The 21,953-nt window shown below is 39.5% G+C and overlaps 3 protein-coding genes across 7 annotated transcripts in view; all 3 read left to right on the forward strand.

Annotated features, from left to right (window-relative positions):
• LOC118232142 (basement membrane-specific heparan sulfate proteoglycan core protein-like) overlaps window positions 1–21,953 on the forward strand; it is a 1,449,502-nt gene that overhangs the window by 627,696 nt on the left and 799,853 nt on the right. The gene's annotated exons all lie outside the window — the stretch shown is intronic.
• LOC118232246 (B-cell receptor CD22-like) overlaps window positions 1–21,953 on the forward strand; it is a 282,573-nt gene that overhangs the window by 32,175 nt on the left and 228,445 nt on the right. The window lies entirely within an intron of this gene.
• LOC118232263 lies at window positions 8,547–12,329 on the forward strand. Of its 5 annotated transcripts, none has more exons than XM_035427114.1 (5): window positions 8,547–8,833; window positions 9,646–9,777; window positions 11,208–11,286; window positions 11,512–11,563; window positions 12,090–12,329. In XM_035427114.1, the coding sequence occupies exons 1-5, from the start codon at window positions 8,572–8,574 to the stop codon at window positions 12,168–12,170; spliced, it is 606 nt and encodes a 201-aa protein (XP_035283005.1). In that variant the 5' UTR covers window positions 8,547–8,571; the 3' UTR covers window positions 12,171–12,329. The 5 variants fall into 5 exon arrangements, with proteins under 5 accessions (XP_035283005.1, XP_035283034.1, XP_035282996.1 ...); XM_035427143.1 differs by having other exon boundaries at window positions 8,548–8,833; window positions 11,205–11,286; window positions 12,085–12,329; XM_035427105.1 differs by having other exon boundaries at window positions 8,548–8,833; window positions 11,205–11,286.

The following is a 21,953-nucleotide window of genomic DNA, read 5'->3' on the forward strand; positions in this document are numbered from 1 at the left end:
ACACCGTTACACGTTTATATAACTCTGTTACACACACGCTCATAACTCATGTACATGCGCATGTACTCTCTCACATTGAATAGGAAGATTATAATGCAGATTAATGTAGATTATATTCTCCAAACTCAAGTCACTTTTAAAGGCAAGGTCCAAAATCCTTTACAACAGTGTTTTAGTTTCACATTTTACATTGCCTTGTTGTATTGAGCCCAAATTTACTGATTCTGTCTGTTTAGCTATTTGAAATAATGCATCTTTTTATTTGTTTTCTTTACATACATTGTTTTATTTTGTGTATTACTGTATTATGGTTTATTTGAGCATTGTAAAGCACTGTGAACCTCAAACCTCTATTCTGAAAAATATTATCATTTGCCTGCATATCCCCCTCACCCCACCCCCACCCCCCCCCAAGAAAGAAAATAAAAACAAATAAACAAATAAATAAGTTCCATTTTGTTCACATGTGAGGATCTAGTTCATCTCTGTGAAATGTGGAAGACACAATAACTAACACAATACCATACAAGAGGTTGTATGTAGTAAAAGTCATCTTTATGAAATATCATATAGCATTGAAATTGCAACTAATTATGTGCATGAAGGACCGTATAACAGGCAAAGCAAAACCAAAGTTCTAAAAGGTCACATGAAAATCAACCACAGAAACAGTGCTGCAGCACCAGAACTGAACAGAGATGTGAAATGAAATAAAGAATAGAACAGGCTGCAGGAAGTGAGCGGCATTTTAACTTCCTCCACTGTCTGTGGTCAGGGTGGCACTAGTCCGAAATTAAGCAGCTTCACGCACAGCCGTGCCCGCTACTCCTCTGCACAAAAGAGCCAAGCAGGGGCACCTCACAGTACCCGCTTTGAGGCCCCAGAGCTGTGATGCTTTCACAAAGATAACTACACCTGTCCGCTACTTTTATCTTCTGCGAAAGTAAGTGCAATCTATATGTTGATCTGGGGGTTATAGGCTAAGCAACAGCAGCGTTTTGTTGATGTTTCGGCCTCATGTCAAAAATCCTATGCATGAAACATAAACACGACTGAGCTATGTATGGTAGCAATGGTAAAGCATGCTGTTTGTGGCAGTAAAAATTACCTAGGAGGGATAGATGGATGCAATACATTCAATCTACCTGTAGTTGGGGAAATTATTAAAATAGATGAGTCCTGTATGCACATTTCAGATCAATTTATTGGAAAATCTTTTACTAAACTGAATTAAATAATCTGGTTTAAGCAATGGGTTTTGTATAAGGCTCCTGAATGTATGAATGTTTATCTGTGCCTGATGCCTATCACACCTTTTACAGTCACTTTTATTTTAACCTCTACTGTACATGTATTGGAATAGGGGTGGTGCAATGGGTAGCACTGTCGCCTCCCAGCAAGAAGGCATTGGGTTCGAATCTCGGCTTGGGGCCTTTCTGTCTGGAGTTTGCATGTACCTCCGGGTACTCCGGTTGCCCCCCACGGTCCAAAAACATGCAAATAGGCCAATTGGAGACTCTAAATTGCCCATAGATTTGAATGTGTGAGTGAATGGTGTGTGTTCCCTGCGATAGATTGGCAGCCTGACCAGAGTGTATTCCTGCCTCTCGCCCAATGCATGCTTGGATAGGCTCCAGCACCAGCTCCAGCTCAGGATAAGCAGGTATAGATAATGGGTGGATTAATGGATGTATTGGTATAGGCAAAGCCTCAGATATTTGTAACGGTTTGTGTTGTAATCCGGAATCATTTTTGTAAACGTAGTAGTAATGTTTATTTTACAAATGTAATATGCAATAATGAACATAAATATTGACATCTGAATTTCAATAACACAGTGAAATGAGAATTACCCAGTCTTTTTGAAAAGGCACTACTGGTCCAGTCCAGACACAAAGAGAACGACTCTGTATATTTTATTCAAACGTTTGTATCCGATAAAATCTAAAACGAGTATCAACTTCAGGAAGTGAGTCAGATCTATAACACATTCTACTTTTATATTTAGTGTGAAGCATTTTATTTCCGATCATATTCAGGCACACTGCTCTGTCTGTAAGGCTGTTTAATACTAATGGCTTATTAGCAATGCACCAGAGGCTAGACCAGAATTCTCTCCTGGTAAGTGCATTATCATATTATTTCATTTAGTCAAAATTATCTCACAGTATTTTGGAGTGAAAGAAGAAAAAACTGGAATCAAATATGAAAATAAAATGTATTATCTGGGTAGATATTATCGCTATTTCTTCCATACAAATAATATTCATCAAGTAAAAGGCTGTCTGAGTCTCTGCTGTCTTGCATCTGTGTGAGCTCTTCATCAAAGCCTGAACATATATGGACATTAGCAGCACCTTAACTCACTGTGTGCGCTTGTGTAGTATTTATTAGTCTTCTGTAATATTTGTTAGTCTTGTGTAGTATTTATGTGAATAAATAGAATACTCTGACAGTGTATGTTTCTGCCATTCATTTTTACAGTGTAAATAATAATCAAGACCTGTATATGTGCATTTGGATGAATATTATCAATCGGATGCAGCCATGCTCTTCAATACCTTGTTGGTAATCGTCCTCTCTGTGTCAGGTAAATTGTTTGTGTTTTTTTTTCCAAATGTAGTTCTGATGTTTCAGTCTTCAACATATAAAGTATTTATCAGCATGTGTTCCTATTTATTAGTCTCTCTTCATTATCTCAATCAGCAGCAAAATCGAATACATTTAAATTGCTTTAAGAAATGTATATAATTTCTATAAAATTATATTCTACAGTACATTAGTTTAGAGTAGTGCAACATTTCTCTTCTGAAGAGAGAAGGGCAAAAGAGAGAACTTATAAGAAGTTCCTCTTCACACTCAGCTTTAAAACTGAGACAAAGGCATGATATAAATATCTGTTGCTTTAAAAAATGATCGGAGCTGTTGACTGTGCATGTTGCATTCTTAGAATGGCGAAAAAGTATTTTGGTGCCACATATTTTGATAAAAGCAGTTCATTTTCACTGTTAGCAAAGCATAACAATTTTCAGCTGACAGTGTATGCAGACACTCGCTCTTAACTTGCTTGGCATAATGCTACTTTTTAACAAAGCTAGCTACTAAGCAAGACTTCCTGTACCTGCGAATCTCACATTTATTGGCGGCTACTGCCATCTACTGATGTCAGTTAGTATTAAAATAGCCATCAGAGGGACAAAAGATTATGCAGTTAATTCATTTGAACCTGCAAATTCTTATATCACTGAGAAAACAACTATATATATATATGTGTGTGTATATATATATATATATATATATATATATATATATATTATGAGAAGGTCCGAAATTATATCAACAAAACCAACCACAGATATCACCCCGCCTCCAGAACATATCAAGGGCTCCACATGTACAATTATTGATGTGCTATATAAGTTAGGTGCAGTAGTTTTAAAGTTTTGTTAATCCCTTATCTGTAATGTTGTCAACACATGTGTGTCTTAAATTTGTGTGTGTGTATGCATGTGTGTGTGTGTGTGCGTGTGTGTGTGTTTGCATGTGTGTGTGTGTTTGTATTTTTCAGGTGTTCTGTGCCAGGAGGGATGGGGAGTGACTTACACCCCTGAGAGAATCTGTGCCTTAAATGGGTCTTCAGTAGACATGAAGTGCTCTTACTCACATCCCACAGATTACACAGTGCGGCAAACATTCTGGTTTATTCACTGGAATGAGCCACAGGGGCCTGAGGACCTGTCCCAGGACTCAGAGTACTCTCACCGTGTGGAGTATCTGGGGGATAAGAACAGTGACTGCACTTTCAGAATAAACCAGCTGAGAGAAAGCGATTCTGCAATATATCGCTTCAGGTTCCTGACTAACAGGCAAGATGGAAAATATACTGGTCAGCCTGGAGTCTCATTGACAGTTACAGGTAATTCTAAACTTGCTTTATATACTATGAACTGGCAATACTCATTACATTACATTACATTACAGGCATTTAGCAGACGCTCTTATCCAGAGCGACTTACACAACTTAAAAAAAAAAAAAAATTTTAATTTTTTTTTTAACTCCTAATCATTTTCTAATAGAAACAGAATGGTCTTTTTTATCATGTTGATTCTTGTGTGCAGGTCTTCAGGTGAAAGTGACAGAGAATGAGGCACAGAGTGTAACACTGACCTGTAGCAGCACCTGCACTTTGAGTGGCAGCCCTACCTTTACCTGGAACAAGAATGGAAAAGTTGTGTCCAATAAAAATAAAAAATCCATCAATGTAGCCAGCACTGATGATACAGATCTCTACTCCTGTGCTACAGGAGGAGTCACTTCCCCTGCAGTCAATGTGAAATGTGAGTGTCTGCCCACCTTCTGTTTTACTGGGAAATAATGCATGCAGGGCCGGCCCGAGGCATAAGCGAACTAAGCGGCTGCATAGGGCCCCCGTGGCCACCAGGGGGCCCCCATGCGGTATTCATCCCCTATCGCAAAACCAGCGTTAGTAATTTAAAACGGAATGACAACCGAATATTTCATAACAACGTAATGTAAGACGGATATTACAAAGCAGCCACGCCCCCCACCCCCCCACCCCCCCAGGCAACAGATTAAAAAGGGGCACCCCCCCCCCCCACCCCGGGTCGACAGGATTGCTCTTAGGGCCCCCGAAACCCTCGGGCCGGTACTGAATGCATGTCTGTATTTATGGTCAATCCTACTCCAGCAGAATAAAATATTATCTGTTTAAGAACAGGAAACAGGAAAGGATTTGTTTTAATTCACAACAGAAAAACAGCACACCATGGTGAGACACAATTTAGGGTTGATCATGAGCAGGGAGATCAAAGGTCAAAGCATATTAAAAAATTGTAAATTGATTGTGAAAATGATCATGATCATATTGCTAATGCTTTGTCACTGTTGTTATGATGATATCTTTATGAATGTATAATATCAATGTATCACCTCTATTGAATTTATATTATACCAATAAGTACAGTTTACCTGGTTCTGAGGGAGAAGCAGAAGAGGGTGAGAAGTTGGTTGAATAACTGGATGTTTTTCTTTCTGCATTTTGTTCCTTCACCCAGGTGTGAAGGTGGAAATAAATTCTGACACAGTGTCAGGGGGAGAGACAGTGGAACTGACCTGTAGAGCAACCTGCACTTGGCTGGGCAACAGCTTCTTCTGGTACAAGAATGAGCAGCATCTGACTGACTACTACAGGTTCTCCCAGGCCAATATAAAGTTCACTGCCAAAAGTGAAGATACTGGCAGATACTCCTGTGCTGTAAACGACGATCAGCGTCTTGTTTCCCCTGCCGTGACTCTCAGTGTGAGATGTGAGTGTTTGAGGTCTAGTTTGTGTATTTTACATTAATTTATGCACAAGAACCAAGAGATTCTTCTGAGAGAACAAGCATTCCATTATTAGACAGATTGAGATTTTGGGGTCTCAGTTGACTTCAATCTTTAATTGAAATGAAAAGTTGGACCATTTAGAGTAATATGCATTCATACATTTATTGTGGGTGCTGTACAATGTGGAATTATGTTGAATAACTCAGTATATTGTGTTATTGTATTTCTTCTTCTCATTCAGGTGTAACGGTTGAAATGAAATCTAACACAGTGAGTGAGGGAGTGAGGGTGACATTAGCCTGTAAAATCACCTGCACTGACCTGACTGGCAGCCAAACATTCATCTGGTACAAGAATGGACAATATCTGTCTCACACCACCCAGAAATATCAAAATCATGACCTTCAGTTCATAGCCAGTATTGGAGATGCAGGCAGCTACTCCTGTGCAGTAAATGGCCATGAGAATCTCCCGTCCCCAGCAGTGACTCTCTGTGAGTATTTGAAGACAAACTCATACATTTAACTTTACTGAGCCTCATTTGTTACTCATTTTGAAAAAGCGGTGATGCAGTTGTACTTTAATATACCTTTAAAAGACATGAGAACTGGGCAGAAGAGCAACCTGCAGATAATGATTAGGAAATGGAAGTTATTATGTTTAGAAACGATATCGGATTAAGTTCATTCTTAAAATTGAAAGAAAGATGGCATTGCAATAATAGCAGTCAAACAAAATGACATATTGGAAACATTGAGGAAAAGGAAACATACTTTAACTGAAGTAAGTGTGAGATCTATATAAAACTGCAGGACCTGTTATTTTCTCTTTCAGATCCTCCAAAGAACACCTCAGTATCAGTGCCCCCTGGTGAAATAGTGGAGGGCAAATCAGTGACTCTGACCTGCAGCAGTGATGCCAACCCACCAGTGCAGAGATACACCTGGTATAAGAATAATAGAGCTGTATCCTCATGGGGAGGATCAGACCGGAGTTATTCCATTAAAAGCATCACACTGCAGGATGCAGGAGAATACTACTGTGAGGCAGGGAATGGGATTGGGACAAACAGATCTCCTCCTATACGTCTTGATGTGCAGTGTGAGTATATCAGTGCATCTCAGCTTCAGACACACAGAGCAGAGAGTCAGTATCTCCTGAGTGTCTTTGGGTAACTTCACAGCAGTAAGACACTGAGTAAAGCAGTCACACTGACCAGTGGAGGAGAAATCAAATATAATTACATTATCCTACAGTGATGAGTTTGATCATACTGACATGTCTTAGGTAAAACGTGTAGTCATTTTGACTTTGCAAAGGGCAAAATAAGTACCACATGCAGCTGTTCAACTTTAAAAAATGAAATTATCATTATTAATGAAGATGCTAAAACGACATATCTAAATACTTCTGTCACTTTTGAAAACTTGATTCTGCTGGGTCATTTTCCAACTACCATAAAAAGCTACAGTATATCCAGTTCATTTTTTAACTAAGCATGATATACTGGGATATTTACTGTAACAGGTTCTGCAGTCCTTTTCCCCACAAACCACAAAATCCGTCGTTGTTAGAGGCACCAAGGCTTTATTGTGCGCTCGATACCAAAAACACGGAAACAAAAACAAAACACAACACACACGATTTGGACGGGGATTAGATGGCATGCCGCTCCCGCGTGCGTCTCTCATTCCAACACCCCGGTCTCACTGCAGGCAGAGCATATAAACTATTACCAATCAATTGTAACTGCAAACAGGCGTGGTTGTTAGCCAGCTGTACTGCTCCCACTCTGCCTGCAGATGGCGACCTAACCACACCACCCCTCCACATCACGTTGTGAGATTTCAGCTCCATTATAAACATTACTTTGAAATAAATGTCTCTACTAGTGTTTTTTGAGACGCCACACAATGACTGAGAAATTATATGGAATTTAACACATTTTTCAAATGATTTTAGATGTTCCCAAGAACACCTCAGTGTGACTTTTATTTAAAACTGCAAAACCTGTTATTTTCTCTTTCAGATCCTCCGAAGAGCGTCTCAGTATCAGCTGGTAAAATAGTGGAGGGCAGTTCAGTGACTCTGACCTGCAGCAGTGATGCCAACCCACCAGTGCAGAGCTACACCTGGTATAAGAATAATAAACCTGTATCCTCAGAGACAGGAGGACCAGTGGACAGGTACACCATTAAAAGCATCACACTGCAGGATGAAGGAGAATACACCTGTCAGGCAGGGAATGGGATTGGGACAAAAACATCTCCTCCTAAACGTCTTGATGTGCAATGTGAGTATATCAGTGCATCTCAGCTTCAGACACACAGAGCAGAGAATCAGTATTTCCTGAGTGTCTTTGGGTAACTTCACAGCAGTAAGACACTGAGTAAAGCAGTCACACTGGCCAGTGGAGGAGAAATCAGGTATAATTACATTACCATACAGTGATGAGTCTGATCATACTGACGTGTCTTAGGTAAATCGTGTAGTCATCTTGAGTTTGCAAAGGGCAAAAAAAATACCACATGCTGCTGGTCAACTTTAAAAAATGAAGTTATCATTATTAATGAAGATGCTAAAAAGACATATCTAAATACTTCTGTCACTTTTGAAAACTTGATTCTGCTGTGTCATTTTCCAACTACCATAAAAAGCTACAGTATATCCAGTTCATTTTGTAACAAAGCATGATATACTGGGATATTTATTGTAACAGGTTCTGCAGTCCTTTTCCACACAAAGCACACAATCCGTCATAGAGGCACCAAGGCTTTATTGTGCGCTCGATACCAAAAGCACGGAAACAAAACAAAAAACAAAACATACAGGATAAGGACGGGTATTAGATGGTATGCGGCTCCCGCGTGCGTCTCTCATTCCAGCACCCCGGTCTCACTGCAGGCAGAGCACATAAACTATTACCAATCAATTGTAACTGCAAACAGGCGTGGTTGTTAGCCAGTTATACTGCTCCCACTCCACCTGCAGATGGCGCCCTAACCACACCACCCCTCCACATCACATTGTGAGATTTCAGCTCCATTATAAACATTACTTTGAAATAAATGTCTCTGCTAGTGTTTTGAGATGCAACACAGTGAGTGAGAAATTATATGGAATTCAACACATTTTTCTAATGATTTTAGATGCTCCCAAGAATACCTCAGTGTGACTTTAATTTAAAACTGCAGGACCTGCTATTTTCTCTTTCAGATCGTCCGATGAGCGTGTCAGTATCAATGAGTCCCTCTGGTGAAATAAAGGAGGGCAGTTCAGTGACTCTGACCTGCAGCAGTGATGCCAACCCACCAGTGCAGAACTACACCTGGTTTAGGAAGAATGACACTGGAGCCTGGCAGGCTGGATCTGGACAGAGTTTGAACTTTTCTAACTTTGGATCCTGGAACAGAGGACAGTACTACTGTGAGGCACAGAACAGACTTGGAGCTCAGAATGCTTCTGCTCTACTGGTCCTAATACAAGGTACGGCCAGAATTTATTTTCCAGTTCTGAGTAAATTGATCTCACGATTATGTCAAGCAGTCGTCTTGTAAGTTATTAGTTTCTCGACACTGTCACTTGAATAGCTGGAATGCCATTGGCTGGTTCGCAGACAGCGTGCCTGCCATATGTACACGTTATAGCAAACATACAATGTGTACTAATTTTAACGCTGTGCTTCTAGCACACACTTTCTATGCAAAGTCACATACGGTATATGAATGCGTGCATTTTTCTGTCTATGTAGTGGCCTGGTAACAAGTCCCCTAGAGTAGCCTTCTTTTGGAAGGTCTTTAAAGCCACAGGGCATTGTGGGAAATGGTCATAATGGAACCGTAGACCATGACATGCAGTAAATAACATCTCACAACGGGCTCCAAAGTGGCTCGATTGGTTACAGTGCTCACCTTCAGCACTGTCTGGGCACTGCAGTGACAGGTCTGAGTCTTTGACTGTGACTGAGAGTCAGTTTGGACCATAGGTACAGGCTCACAGGCAGGTGCACTGCATAGCACCAGTACCTTTACTGCAGTCTTCTTTATGCACACGCAGGTGGCAAATTGTCATACAAATTATAGAAAATTAGGGAGAGATTCATTTTATTAAAATATTTATTAAAAATAAATCGCAATTCCCATAAACTATGCATGTATGATACTAACATTTTAACAGATAAAATGATGAGGGGTGAGAAGGAAAATGATCATGTTAATTTATTTAAAGATATATAAATGTATTGCACATGGAGATAAAATAAACACTTAGAAAATATGTTTTATTTCCTTGACCTGCAGACTTGCAGACAGGATCAGAAAGGATTGTGAGCTTTTCCAACTTTACATCTTGGATCTTTGGACAGTACTACTGCGTGGCACTGAACACACATGGAGATCAGACCTCTGCTGGTATGTCAATCAATAGACACAGTGAGTGACACATGATGAGGAGAAATATGTCATTGTTTTGATCAAGGGTGATTGTTCCTGTTTTAGGATCTGTTATTGATCGCTTGCATATTTAATCTTATTGTGGTAGTCAGAGCAGAGAAAAAGTAAAAGTCGTCCCCAAATATTTTGTCCCAATCACCAGGATTTGCTCATTAGCACAACTCTTCAGCCAGAAGCAATAACTAATTAGTGAAATCAGCTGGATGAGTTCATGGGCAGAAGAAACACATGGCAGGGCTTTACTTTCTCACCCCTGGAGTCATAGTATCTGAGTCATAGTATCACTCACTACACTGTATGGCCCGGACCACAGGAACCATCATCCAGATTAGAAAACATGACTCACTTGCCCAGAACCTCCAAGCACAACTCTACAGTTCATAAACCGTCTCAGAGAATAGGTCTGATCTATAATTAGTTTTGCCTTAAGGCAATTATGGATATAGCTTGGATATGAAGAGAGGAAACATGATCTGAGATCAGCTCTCTTACTCTGAAATACTCTATGAATAGGGATGAAGGTCAGTTTTGGTTGGTGCGGAGTCCAGGGAAGGCAATAGTAACCTGCCTGAACCCCTCATCCCCCACCCCACAACCAGTAAGAGGCTCTTTTCATTTTCAGACCACGTAAACTCAGTTCCAGTATGGAACAGTCAAGCATACTGTTAAAATTTAAGATCCCACTAAAATGGACAAGCCAAAGCTTCAACAGATGCAGAAGCTTTGTCAGAGGTCCCGCTTGATAAATTAATTTCAATTCTGGACTTTAAACTCGCAATTCATGACTCTGTGACCGCAGTATGCTCCTGCTTTTAACCTCTTTTGACCTCTTCTCTACTTTTAATTATTGTTACACCTCTGTCTCGTTCCACATTTGATGTTTGTACATTTTGTTAGGTGTAAGTCTTGTTGGGCAGGTCCCCCTTGCAAAAGAGATTTCAATCTCAATGGGGGGTTTCCTGGTTAAATAATGGTTAAATAAAAATAAATTAAAATTCAAACATTTGTCAGGTCTCTGGTTACTTGTTCATCCCTTCCCAATGGGAAGACATCTCAGTGACTCTGTGCACACTTGTTTGAAGTTGACATGTGTATCTGCATGTTTGTATTTCATATGTAATTCAGGTTATTTGCATCTTTTTGATTTATACCACCTTAAGTACATCTACACAATTTTGAAGATAGTTCATATATTTTGGGGAATTATGGTATGTACGCTCATATCTGTTATTTATTATTGTTTTGCTGGTCTACTCACATAACTTTTTTTAATGGAGATTGAGTTGATTTTCTGTGTTGCATTGACCTTCCTACATGGATGCATGCACTTATTTTACACGACTCTTGATTATATAATCCTCGGCTATATAAATGTAAATTGAAATGCTATGTCTGTTTATTTACAGCAGAAGATAAGACAGCGCTTGTATGGAGGGTTGTTGGAATCACAGTGGCTTTTGCACTCTTTACTGTCATGGTGTGCACAAGGTAAATGTTTGCAATGCAAAAGCATCTGGGTATCAATCATCACTGAGAAGACATGATTATAGAAATTCACCATTAGATATCAGAGAGATATGCAGTATTTTTACTAATTTGCTGTTGAATTCCGAGGAGCAGGTGGGAATGTTATGACAGAATGTCATCTGGAATGGCTGATCCACAGCTCCTGAAGGTCTGTTACTCACCCCCCCCTCCCCTCCCCCTTTTCAGCAGGAAGAACAGCACCAACAGAGAGAGAGGGAGGAGCAGACGCTCTCGTACTGTAAGTAACAAGTTCCCGCCTGGATATTTTCACCATTATAACCGTACCAGCCGTTCAGAAAAGCAAAGGGCAGTTCTGTGTACAGGCTGTATTTTTATGAAACTACAAAGTCAGCAGGTCTGTGCTGAGCAGAAGACACAAAGCACAGATACACACCAGGCAAGTTACAGTTCATCCAGTTCATCACTGTGTGATGCAGTCATTTTCAGTCTTCCTCCATATTTTTATTGGTTAAAACTATTGAGGAATATTCCCCACTTAACTCTCAATATGTTGAAATTGTATCTGTGGATATTATTTAGTATGATTTTTTAACATGTGAAAAATATACTTCTGTAATGTAAATTCTTCAAGTGATTCTGAGATATATAATCCACTAAGTCGACAGAGGAATCCGTTCTCGGGGACAACAGAGTGCATAGGGAATGCAAGGGACTGTGTGGCCACTCTGGTTCCCTTTTAACAGTGCAACTGGAGGCGCACTTATGTGTAACTGAGTCTCTTCCTGTGTCTCACCGCAGAGCAGAGCCTTCAGAGAGTGACAAACGCAGCCAGCGACACAAACTCTGCGCTTCAGAGAGCTGACGAGGCCTCAGGGTGGGATTAAAACACACAGAGGAGAGAATCTGCAGAGAATGAGAAATGATGGAGATCAGGGTGAAAGAGTCTCTTTTTGTGTTTAACTTTACAGAACTGCTGTCTATTTCTGCTAGCTTATCCAATTTATAAAGGGCTGTTGGTGGAGGATTTTTCCCAGAGTACTGTAGCCCTGCTGCAACATGCATGTTCATGTAGCCCTGCTGCAACATGCATGTTCCTGTAGCCCTGCTGCAACATGCATGTTCATGTAACCCTGCTGCAACATGCATGTTCATGTAACCCTGCTGCAACATGCATGTTCATGTAGCCCTGCTGCAACATGCATGTTCATGTAACCCTGCTGCAACATGCATGTTCATGTAGCCCTGCTGCAACATGCATGTTCATGTAACCCTGCTGCAACATGCATGTTCATGTAACCCTGCTGCATACATGCTCCTGTGACACCGTTACACGTTTATATAACCCTGTTACACACACGCTCATAACTCATGTACATGCACATGTACTCTCTCACATTGAATGGGAAGATTATAATGCAGGTTAATGTAGATTACAGTCTCCAAACTCAAGTCACTTCTAAAGGCAAGGTCCAAAATCTTTTAAAACAGTGTTTTAGCTTTACATTTTACATTGCCTTATTAATGGTATTCACCCCATTTTTACTTTCTGTCTGTTTAGCTATTTGAAATAATGCATCTTTGTATTTGTTTTCTTTACATACATTGTTTTATTATGTCTATCAATATATTATGATTTATTTGAGCATTGTAAAGCACTGTGAACCTTGAACCTCCATATGAATTCCATTTTATTCATGTGTGGGCATCTATTTCATTTCTGTGAAATGTGAAAGATACAATAATCCAATCGGCTGTATGTAGTAAAAATCATCTTGATGAAGTATAAGCATTGAAATGCAACTAATTATGTGCATGAAGGACCGTATAACAGGCAAAGCCAAACCAAAGTTCTAGAAGGTCACATGAACATCAACCACAGAAACAGCCCTTCTCCTCAGGACACTGAACTGAGGTGTGAAATAAAATAAAGAATAGAACAGGCTGAAGGAAGTGAGCAGCGCTTTAACTGTCTGTGGTCAGGGTGGCTCTTGCCTTGAAATTAGGCAGCTTCACCCACAGCCGCGCCCGCTCTGCACAAAAGAGCCAAGCAGGGGCACCTCACAGTCCCCGCTTTGGGGCCCCACAGATGTGATACTTTCACAAAGATAACTACACCTGTCCGCTTTTTACATCTTCTGCAAAAGTAAGTGCAATCCATTTGTTGATCTGGGGGTTATAGGCTAAGCTACAGCAGCAAAATATTGTCATTTGCATTGGAACATGGTTCCCTCTTTTTTCTGGCTTTTAAGCTACTGTTAACATATTTTACACAGCTGTGATGCTCATGTAGCTCTTTTATGTTTTTATATGCATTATTGTGTACCAATATGTCAAATTACACAGTGAAGCTACATTCTTGTAAAATAATCTATGTTGTCTGTAATTTGATTTTATATTGTCATTCTCCAACCATGTTAAACCTGCATGAGCTGCTGTCTGTCTTGGCCAGGACACTCTTGAAAAAGAGATTTTGAATCTCAACGAGACTCTCCTGGTTAAAGTAAAATGTAATAATATTTACAAATAGAAACAATTATTCTTAAAGCTTTGCATTCATCACAGTCAGTCTGGCATGCTCAGAAATATGAGCCTGTCAGCAGGGCCGTTTCAGACAGTTTGAAAACCGTTAAGATCACACCTCCTCTACCAGCGTAAGTGTATGATTTAGCCCTGTTTTATTCTTAATGGCTGTTAACACATTTTATCATTGAGATGTAAAATAATGTTATGATTCAATAGAGTGCCTTGATAGAAGATGAGAGAAGAAATCTTTGATTTTTGCACGCTTCAATTTGTTGCATTTGTTGCAAACAGTAAAAAAAAATTAAGTACAGTGTTGTTGTTCTCTGATCTACGGATTACAGCGAGTGCTTTATTCTGTGCTAATCTAGTGATCCTAATGGAGATCAGTCTCTCTCACTGCTGAAAGGTGGCTATGTGACCAGTGGGGTAAATATGCACAGCATTCGTTAAAACAGTAAATTAGCTTTCTTAAAATTAAAATAATGTAAAAAGAAATCATAATAATAAAAAAATAAAAACAAAAGAAAGATCATTGTTTTCTGAAAGTAACTCTTTATTTTATTACTTTACATGTTATCTGTTAAACGCTGAATATCAGTGATTCATTTTGTGGAATTTTGGTTATGGCTTAAAAAACAAAAGGCAATAATATAAGTTATGTTTTTTATATGTATGTTCATTACATTACATTACATTACATTACAGGCATTTGGCAGACGCTCTTATCCAGAGCGACGTACAACAAAGTGTATAACCATAACCAGGAACAAGTATGACGAAACCCCTAGAGAGAAGTACCGGTCCAAGTACAGGGAACAACCGCATTGTTCAACTTGGACCCTGATGGTTAAACTGATTAACACTAACAACGAGAACGGCAACAACGCAATCTATGGAAAAATAAAAATAAAAATACAAGTAGTCGTTAAGACAGGCGCATCAACTAAGTCACCTATGAAACAGCTGCCTAGTTACAACCCTAAGTTTAGTCATTTACAGGGGGGAAGGGAGGGATGGGGAGAGGTGCAGCCTGAAGAGGTGGGTCTTCAGTCGTCGTTTGAAATGGGTCACAGTCTCAGCTGTTCTGACCTCCACAGGGAGGTCATTCCACCATCGTGGGGCCAGAACAGACAGGAGACGTGTTCTGGAAGTGCAGGTGCGAAGAGGGGGAGGTGCTAGGCGTCCTGAGGTAGGCCGATGTTCAGGCCGATGCAGCCATGCCCCAAACAACCTCAACAGTATTTTTGTAAGCCCTTCTCTCTGCCTCAGGTAAACAATTTAGCTACTTCAGTTCTGCTTATTAATGCCAGTTTACAGGGGTTACAATATCTATCAGAAGCGAAAATCTATTTAGAATTACTATGATTTCACATAACCTGTTTAACTCATTAGACAGGGAAAGCAAAAAATTAAAGACATATGTTACAGGAAATGGGAATCTAAATCTTACATACAAGATCACATACGTTGTTTAGATGCCCTATAGGCGGACATCTGTTTTAATCCATACGTGTATGTTGCATAATCTGTGTTTGTTGACACTTTTGCACAAATGATGTTCCTAATGGATAAATAAAGTTATTTTGAATTTTAATTTGAATTTGGTTTAGGTATTCTAGGCTGAGCAGAATCTTTTTACATTTGTTTTTACCACACATCTGCTATTAAATGTAGAGCACAGGATTGTGAAATGTAGAGCATAGGATTGATCTGAAGTTCCTGTTCATGCTCAGCACTGCAACAGAGATGAGTAGATTTCTTTGGCTTCATGACATGGGCAGAACTGTTAATGAACTGCATTTACTGGTGTGCTCTATTCCTGAAGAATAGATTTTGCCATCATTTCAACTTTTGTGAAACTAAATTTTATTATAGAAATAATGTGTGTGTGTGCTTCTCCTTTGTATAGTCCTCAAGACCCCTGTCTGAAGATATTACAGTCTCATATTGTATTATATTCTGTGCATTATATAATCTCCAAACTCAAGTCATTTTTAAAGGTAAGGTCCTAGATGTTTTTAAAACAGTGTTTTAGTACTTAATTTTACATTGCCTTGTTGTATTGATCACATATTTAAGTTTCTGTCTGGTTTTAGATATTTGAAAGAATGCATATTTATATTTGTTTTCTTTACATACATTGTTTCATTTTGTGTATCAATGTATTAAGGTTTATTTGAGCATTGTAAAGCACTGTGAACCTCGAACCTCTGTTCTGAAACATATTATCATTATTTTCTTCATATGGCCATCATGTTTTGCCTGCATTCCATTTAGTTCACGTGGGGATCAAATTAATCTCTTTGAAATATGCTATAATAATATTATACAATAGGTTTTATGTTGTAAAACTCATCTTTATGAAATATCAGAATTGAAATGCAACTAATTATGTGCATGAAGGACCGTATGAACTGAGATGTGAATTAAAATAAAGAATACAATAGGCTGCAGGAAGTGAGCAGCGCTTTAACTGTCTGTGGTCAGAGTCACACTCTGGACCCCCAAACCACCATACTGCACTGCTGCCATACACAAAGATACGAAAACTACGCCTGTCCACTCCTTTCATCTTCTGTGAAAGTACAGTGTGTGCAATCTTTATGTTAATAAGAGGGTTATAGGCCAAGCATCAGCAGCGTTTTGTTGATGTTCCAGCTTCATGTCAAAAATCCGATGCATGAAACATAAACACGACTGAGCTACATATGGTAGCAATGATAAAGCATGCTGTTTGTGGCAGTAAAATTTACCTAGGAGGGATAGGTAAATACATTCGATCTACCTGTAGATGGGGCAATTATTAAAATTGATGAGTCCTGTATGTACATTTCAGATGAATTTCTTGGAAGATCTTTTACTAAACTGAATTAAATAATGGTTTAGGTAATGGATTTTGTATAGGGCTCCTGAATGTATGGGTGTTTACCTGTGCCTGATGCCTATCACACCTTTTACAGTCACTTTTATATTAACCTCTACTGTACATGTATTGGAATAGGGGTGGCATGGTGGTGCAGTGGGTAGCACTGTCGCCTCACAGCAAGAAGGCACTGGGTTCGAATCTCGGCTTGGGGCCTTTCTGCCTGGAGTTTGCATGTACCTCCGGGTACTCCGGTTGCTTCCCACGGTCCAAAAACATGCAAATAGGCCAATTGGAGACTCTAAATTGCCCGTAGGTATGAATGTGTGAGTGAATGGTGTGTGTTCCCTGCGATAGATTGGCAGCCTGTCCAGAGTGTATTCCTGCCTCTCGCCCAATGCATGCTTGCATAGGCTCCAGCACCAGCTCAAGCTCAGGATAAGCGGGTATAGATAATGGATGGATTAATGGATGTATTGGAATAGGCAAAGCCTCAGATCTTAGCATCAGTTTGTGTTGTAATCCGGAATCATTTTTGTAAACACAGTAGTTATGTTTATTTTATAAGCGTAATATGCAAAAATGAACATAATTATTGACATCTAAATTTCAATAATACAGTGGGGGCAAAGAAAAGAGAATTACCCAGTCTTTTTGAAAAGGCACTACTGGTCCAGCCCAGACACAAAGAAAACGACTGTATATTTTATTCAAATGTTTGTATCCGATAAAATCTAAAAATGAGTATCACCTTCAGGAAGTGAGTCAGATCTGTAACACATTCTACTTTTATATTTAGTGTGAAGCATTTTATATCCGATCATATTCAGCCACACTGCTCTGTCTGCAAGGCTGTTTTATACTAATGGCTCATTAGCAAAGCACTGAGGCCAGATCAGAACTCTCTCCTGGTAAGTGCATTATCATATCATTTAATTTAATCAAAACTATGTCACAATATTTTGTGGTGCAAGAAGATTGAACTGGGATAAATCAAAAAATAAAATGTATTTTCAGACTAGAAATGATTGCTGTTTCTTCCATACAAATATCAATTGTCAATTGTCAACAACAGTCCTTGCTGTCTGGACTGTGTGAGCTCTTCATAAAAAACGGAGTATTTAGGGACATTAGCAGCACAAACTCACTGTGTGCGCTTGTGTAGTATTTATTAGTCTTCAGTAATATTTGTTAGTCTTGTGTAGTATTTATGTGAATAAATAGAATACTCTGACAGTGTTTGTTTCTGCCATTCATTTTTACAGTGTAAATAATAATCAAGACCTGTATATGTGTATTTGGATGAATATTATCAATTTGATGCAGCCATGCTCTTCAATGCCTTGTTGGTAATCTTCCTCTCTGTGTCAGGTAAATTGTTTGTGTTTTTTTTTTCTTCCAAATGTAGTTCTGATGTTTCAGTCTTCAACATACACAGCATTTATCCACATGTGTTCCTATTTATTAGTCTCCCTTCATTATCTCAATCAGCAGCAAAAGTGAATACATTTAAATTGCTTTCAGGAATGTATATAATTTCTATAAAATGATATTCTACATAGTACATTAGTTTAAAGTAGTGCAACATTTCTCAACTGAAGAGAGAGGGGCAAAAGAGAGAACTTATAAGAAGTTCCTCTTCACACTCAGCTTTAAAACTGAGACAGAGGCATGATATAAATATCTGTGGCTTTACGAAATGATCAGAGCTGTTGACTGTGCATGTTGCATTCTTGGAATGGCAAAAAAGTATTTTGGTGCCACATATTTTGATAAAAGCAGTTCATTTTCACTGTTAGCAAAACATAACAGTTTTCAGCCGAGAGTGTACCCAGACACTCGCTCTTAACTTGCTTGACATAATGCTACTTTTTAACAAAGCTAGCTACTAAGCAAGACTTCCTGCACCTGCGAATCTCACATTTATTGGCGGCTACTGCCATCTACTGATGTCAGTAAGTATTAAAATAGCTAACAAAGGGACAAAAGATTATGCAGTTAATTCGTTTGAACCTGCAAATTCTTATATCACTGAAAAAACAACTATATATATATATATATATATATATATATATTATTGGAAGGTCCGAAATTATATCAACAAAACCAACCACAGATATCACCCTGCCTCCAGAACATATCAAGGGCTCCACATGTACAATTAGTGATGTACTATATAAATTAGGTACAGTAGTTTTAAAGTTTTGTTAATTGAATCCCTTATCTGTCATGTTGCCAACACATCTGTGTTTTCAATTTGTGTGTGTGTGTGTGTGTGTGTGTATTTGTGTGTGTGCTTGTGTGCGTGTGTGTGTGTGTGTGTGTGTGTGTGTGTGTGTGTGTGTGTGTGTTTTTCAGGTGTGCTGAGCCAGATGGAACGGGGAATGACTTACAGCCCTACAGGAGGAGTCACTTCCCCTGCAGTCAATGTGAAATGTGAGTGTCTGCCCACCTTCTGTTTTACTGGGAAATAATGCATGCAGGGCCGGCCCGAGGCATAAGCGAACTAAGCGGCTGCTTAGGGCCCCCGTGGCCACCAGGGGGCCCCCATGCGGTATTCATCCCCTATCGCAAAACCAGCGTTAGTAATTTAAAACGGAATGACAACCAAATATTTCATAACAACGTAATGTGAGTTGTTATGAAATACAATTTTAATCTGTTGACCCCCCCGGACAACAGATTAAAAAGGGCTGCCTCCCCCCCACCCCCCCCGCACCCTGCACCCTGGGTCGACAGGATTGCTCTTAGGGCCCCTGAAACCCTCGGGCCGGTACTGAATGCATGTCTGTATTTATGGTCAATCCTACTCCAGCAGAATAAAATATTCTCTGTTTAAGAACAGGAAACAGGAAAGGATTTGTTTTAAATCACAACAGAAAAACAGCACACCATGGTGAGACACAATTTATGATTGATCTTGAGTGATGATGAGCGGGGAGATCAAAGGTCAAAGCATGTTATAATAAAATAGTAAATTTATTGTGAAAATCATGATCTTATTGCTAATGCTTTGTCACTGTTGTTATGATGATGTTTTTATGAATGTATAATATCAAAGTATCACCTCTATTGAATGTATATTATACCAATTTTGTTGAATAACTCAGTATATTGTGTTATTGTATTTCTTCTTCTCACTCAGGTGTAAAGGTTGAAATTAAATCAAGCACAGTGAGTGAGGGAGAGTGGGTGACACTAATCTGTGAAATCACCTGCACTGACCTGACTGGCAGCCAAACATTCATCTGGTACAAGAATGGACAATCTCTACAAAACACCCACAAGAAATATCAACAAAATGAATACCTTCAGTTCACAGCCAGCAGTGGAGATGCAGGCAGCTACTCCTGTGCAGTAAGAGGCCATGAGAATCTCCCGTCCCCAGCAGTGACTCTCTGTGAGTATTTGAGGACAAACTCATACATTTAACTTTACTGAGCCTCATTTGTTACTCATTTTGAAAAAGCGGTGATGCAGTTGTACTTTAATGTACCTTTAAAAGACATGAGAACAGGGCAGAAGAGCAACCTGCAGATAATGATTAGGAAATGGAAATTATTATGATTAGAAACGATATCGGACTAAGTAAATTCTAAAAATTGAAAGAAAGATGGCATTTCTATCATAGCAGTCAAACAAAATGACTTATTGGAAACATTGAGGAAAAGGAAACATACTTTAACTGAGGTAAGTGTGAGATCTATATAAAACTGCAATACCTGTTATTTTCTCTTTCAGATCCTCCTAAGAGCATCTTATTATCAGTGCGCCCCTCTGGTGAAATAGCGGAGGGCAGTTCAGTGACTCTGACCTGCAGCAGTGATGCCAACCCACCAGTGCAGAGATACACCTGGTATACGAATAATAGAGCTGTATCCTCAGAGACAGGAGGACCAGAGGACAGTTACACCATTAAAGACATCACACTGCAGGATGCTGGAGAATACTACTGTGAGGCAGGGAATGGGATTGGGACAAAAACATCTCCTCCTATACGTCTTGATGTGCAGTGTGAGTATATCAGTGCATCTCAGCTTCAAACACTCAGAGCAGAGAATCAGTATCTCCTGAGTATCTTTAGGAAACTTTGCAAAAGTAAGACACTGAGTAAAGCAGTCACACTGGCCAGTGGAGGACAAATCAGATATAATTACATTATCATACAGTGATGAGTCTGATCATACTGACATGTCTTAATTAAAACGTGAAGTCATTTTGAGTTTGCAAAGGGCAAAATAGGTACCACATGCAGCTGTTCAACTTTAAAAAATGAAGTTATCATTATTAATGAAGATGCTAAAAAGACATATCTAAATACTGCTGTCACTTTTGAAAACTTGATTCTGCTGTGTCATTTGTCAACCACCTTAAAAAGCTGCAGTACATCCAGTTCATTTTGTAACAAAGCATGATATACTGGGATATTTACTGTAACAGGTTCTGCAGTCCTTTTCCCCACAAACCACACAATCCATCATTGTTAGAGGCACCAAGGCTTTATTGTGCGCTCCATACCAAAAACACGGAAACAAAAACAAAGCAAAACAAAACACGCACGATAAGGACGGGGATTAGATGGCATGCCGCTCCCGCGTGCCTCTCTCATTCCAGCACCCCGGTCTCACTGCAGGCAGAGCATATAAACTATTACCAATCAATTGTAACTGCAAACAGGCGTGGTTGTTAGCCAGCTGTACTGCTCCCACTCTGCCTGCAGATGGGGACCTAACCACACCACACTTCCACATCACACTGTGAGATTTCAGCTCCATTATAAACATTACTTTGAAATAAATGTCTCTGCTAGTGTTTTGAGATGCAACACAGAGAATTAGAAATTATATGGAATTGACCACATTTTTCTAATGATTTTAGATGCTCCCAAGAATACCTCAGGGTAATTTTTTTTTTTAAACTGCAGGACCTGTTATTTTCTCTTTCAGATCCTCCGAAGAGCGTCTCAGTATCAGTGAGCCCCTCTGGTGAAATAGTGGAGGGCAGTTCAGTGACTCTGACCTGCAGCAGCGATGCCAACCCACCAGTGCAGATATTCAAGTGGTATAAGAATGATAGAGCTGTATCCTCATTGGGAGGATCAAAAGGGAGTTACATCATTAATAAAATCAACTCCTGGGAAGCTGGAGATTACTACTGTGAGGCAGGGAATGGGATTGGGACAAAAACATCTCGTCCTATACGTCTTGATGTGCAGTGTAAGTATTTCAGTGCATCTCAGCTTCAGACACACAGAGCAGAGAGTCAGTATCTCCTGAGTGTC

This window comes from Anguilla anguilla, chromosome 1 (genome assembly GCF_013347855.1).
Source record: "Anguilla anguilla isolate fAngAng1 chromosome 1, fAngAng1.pri, whole genome shotgun sequence".
Classification (NCBI taxonomy): domain Eukaryota; kingdom Metazoa; phylum Chordata; class Actinopteri; order Anguilliformes; family Anguillidae; genus Anguilla; species Anguilla anguilla.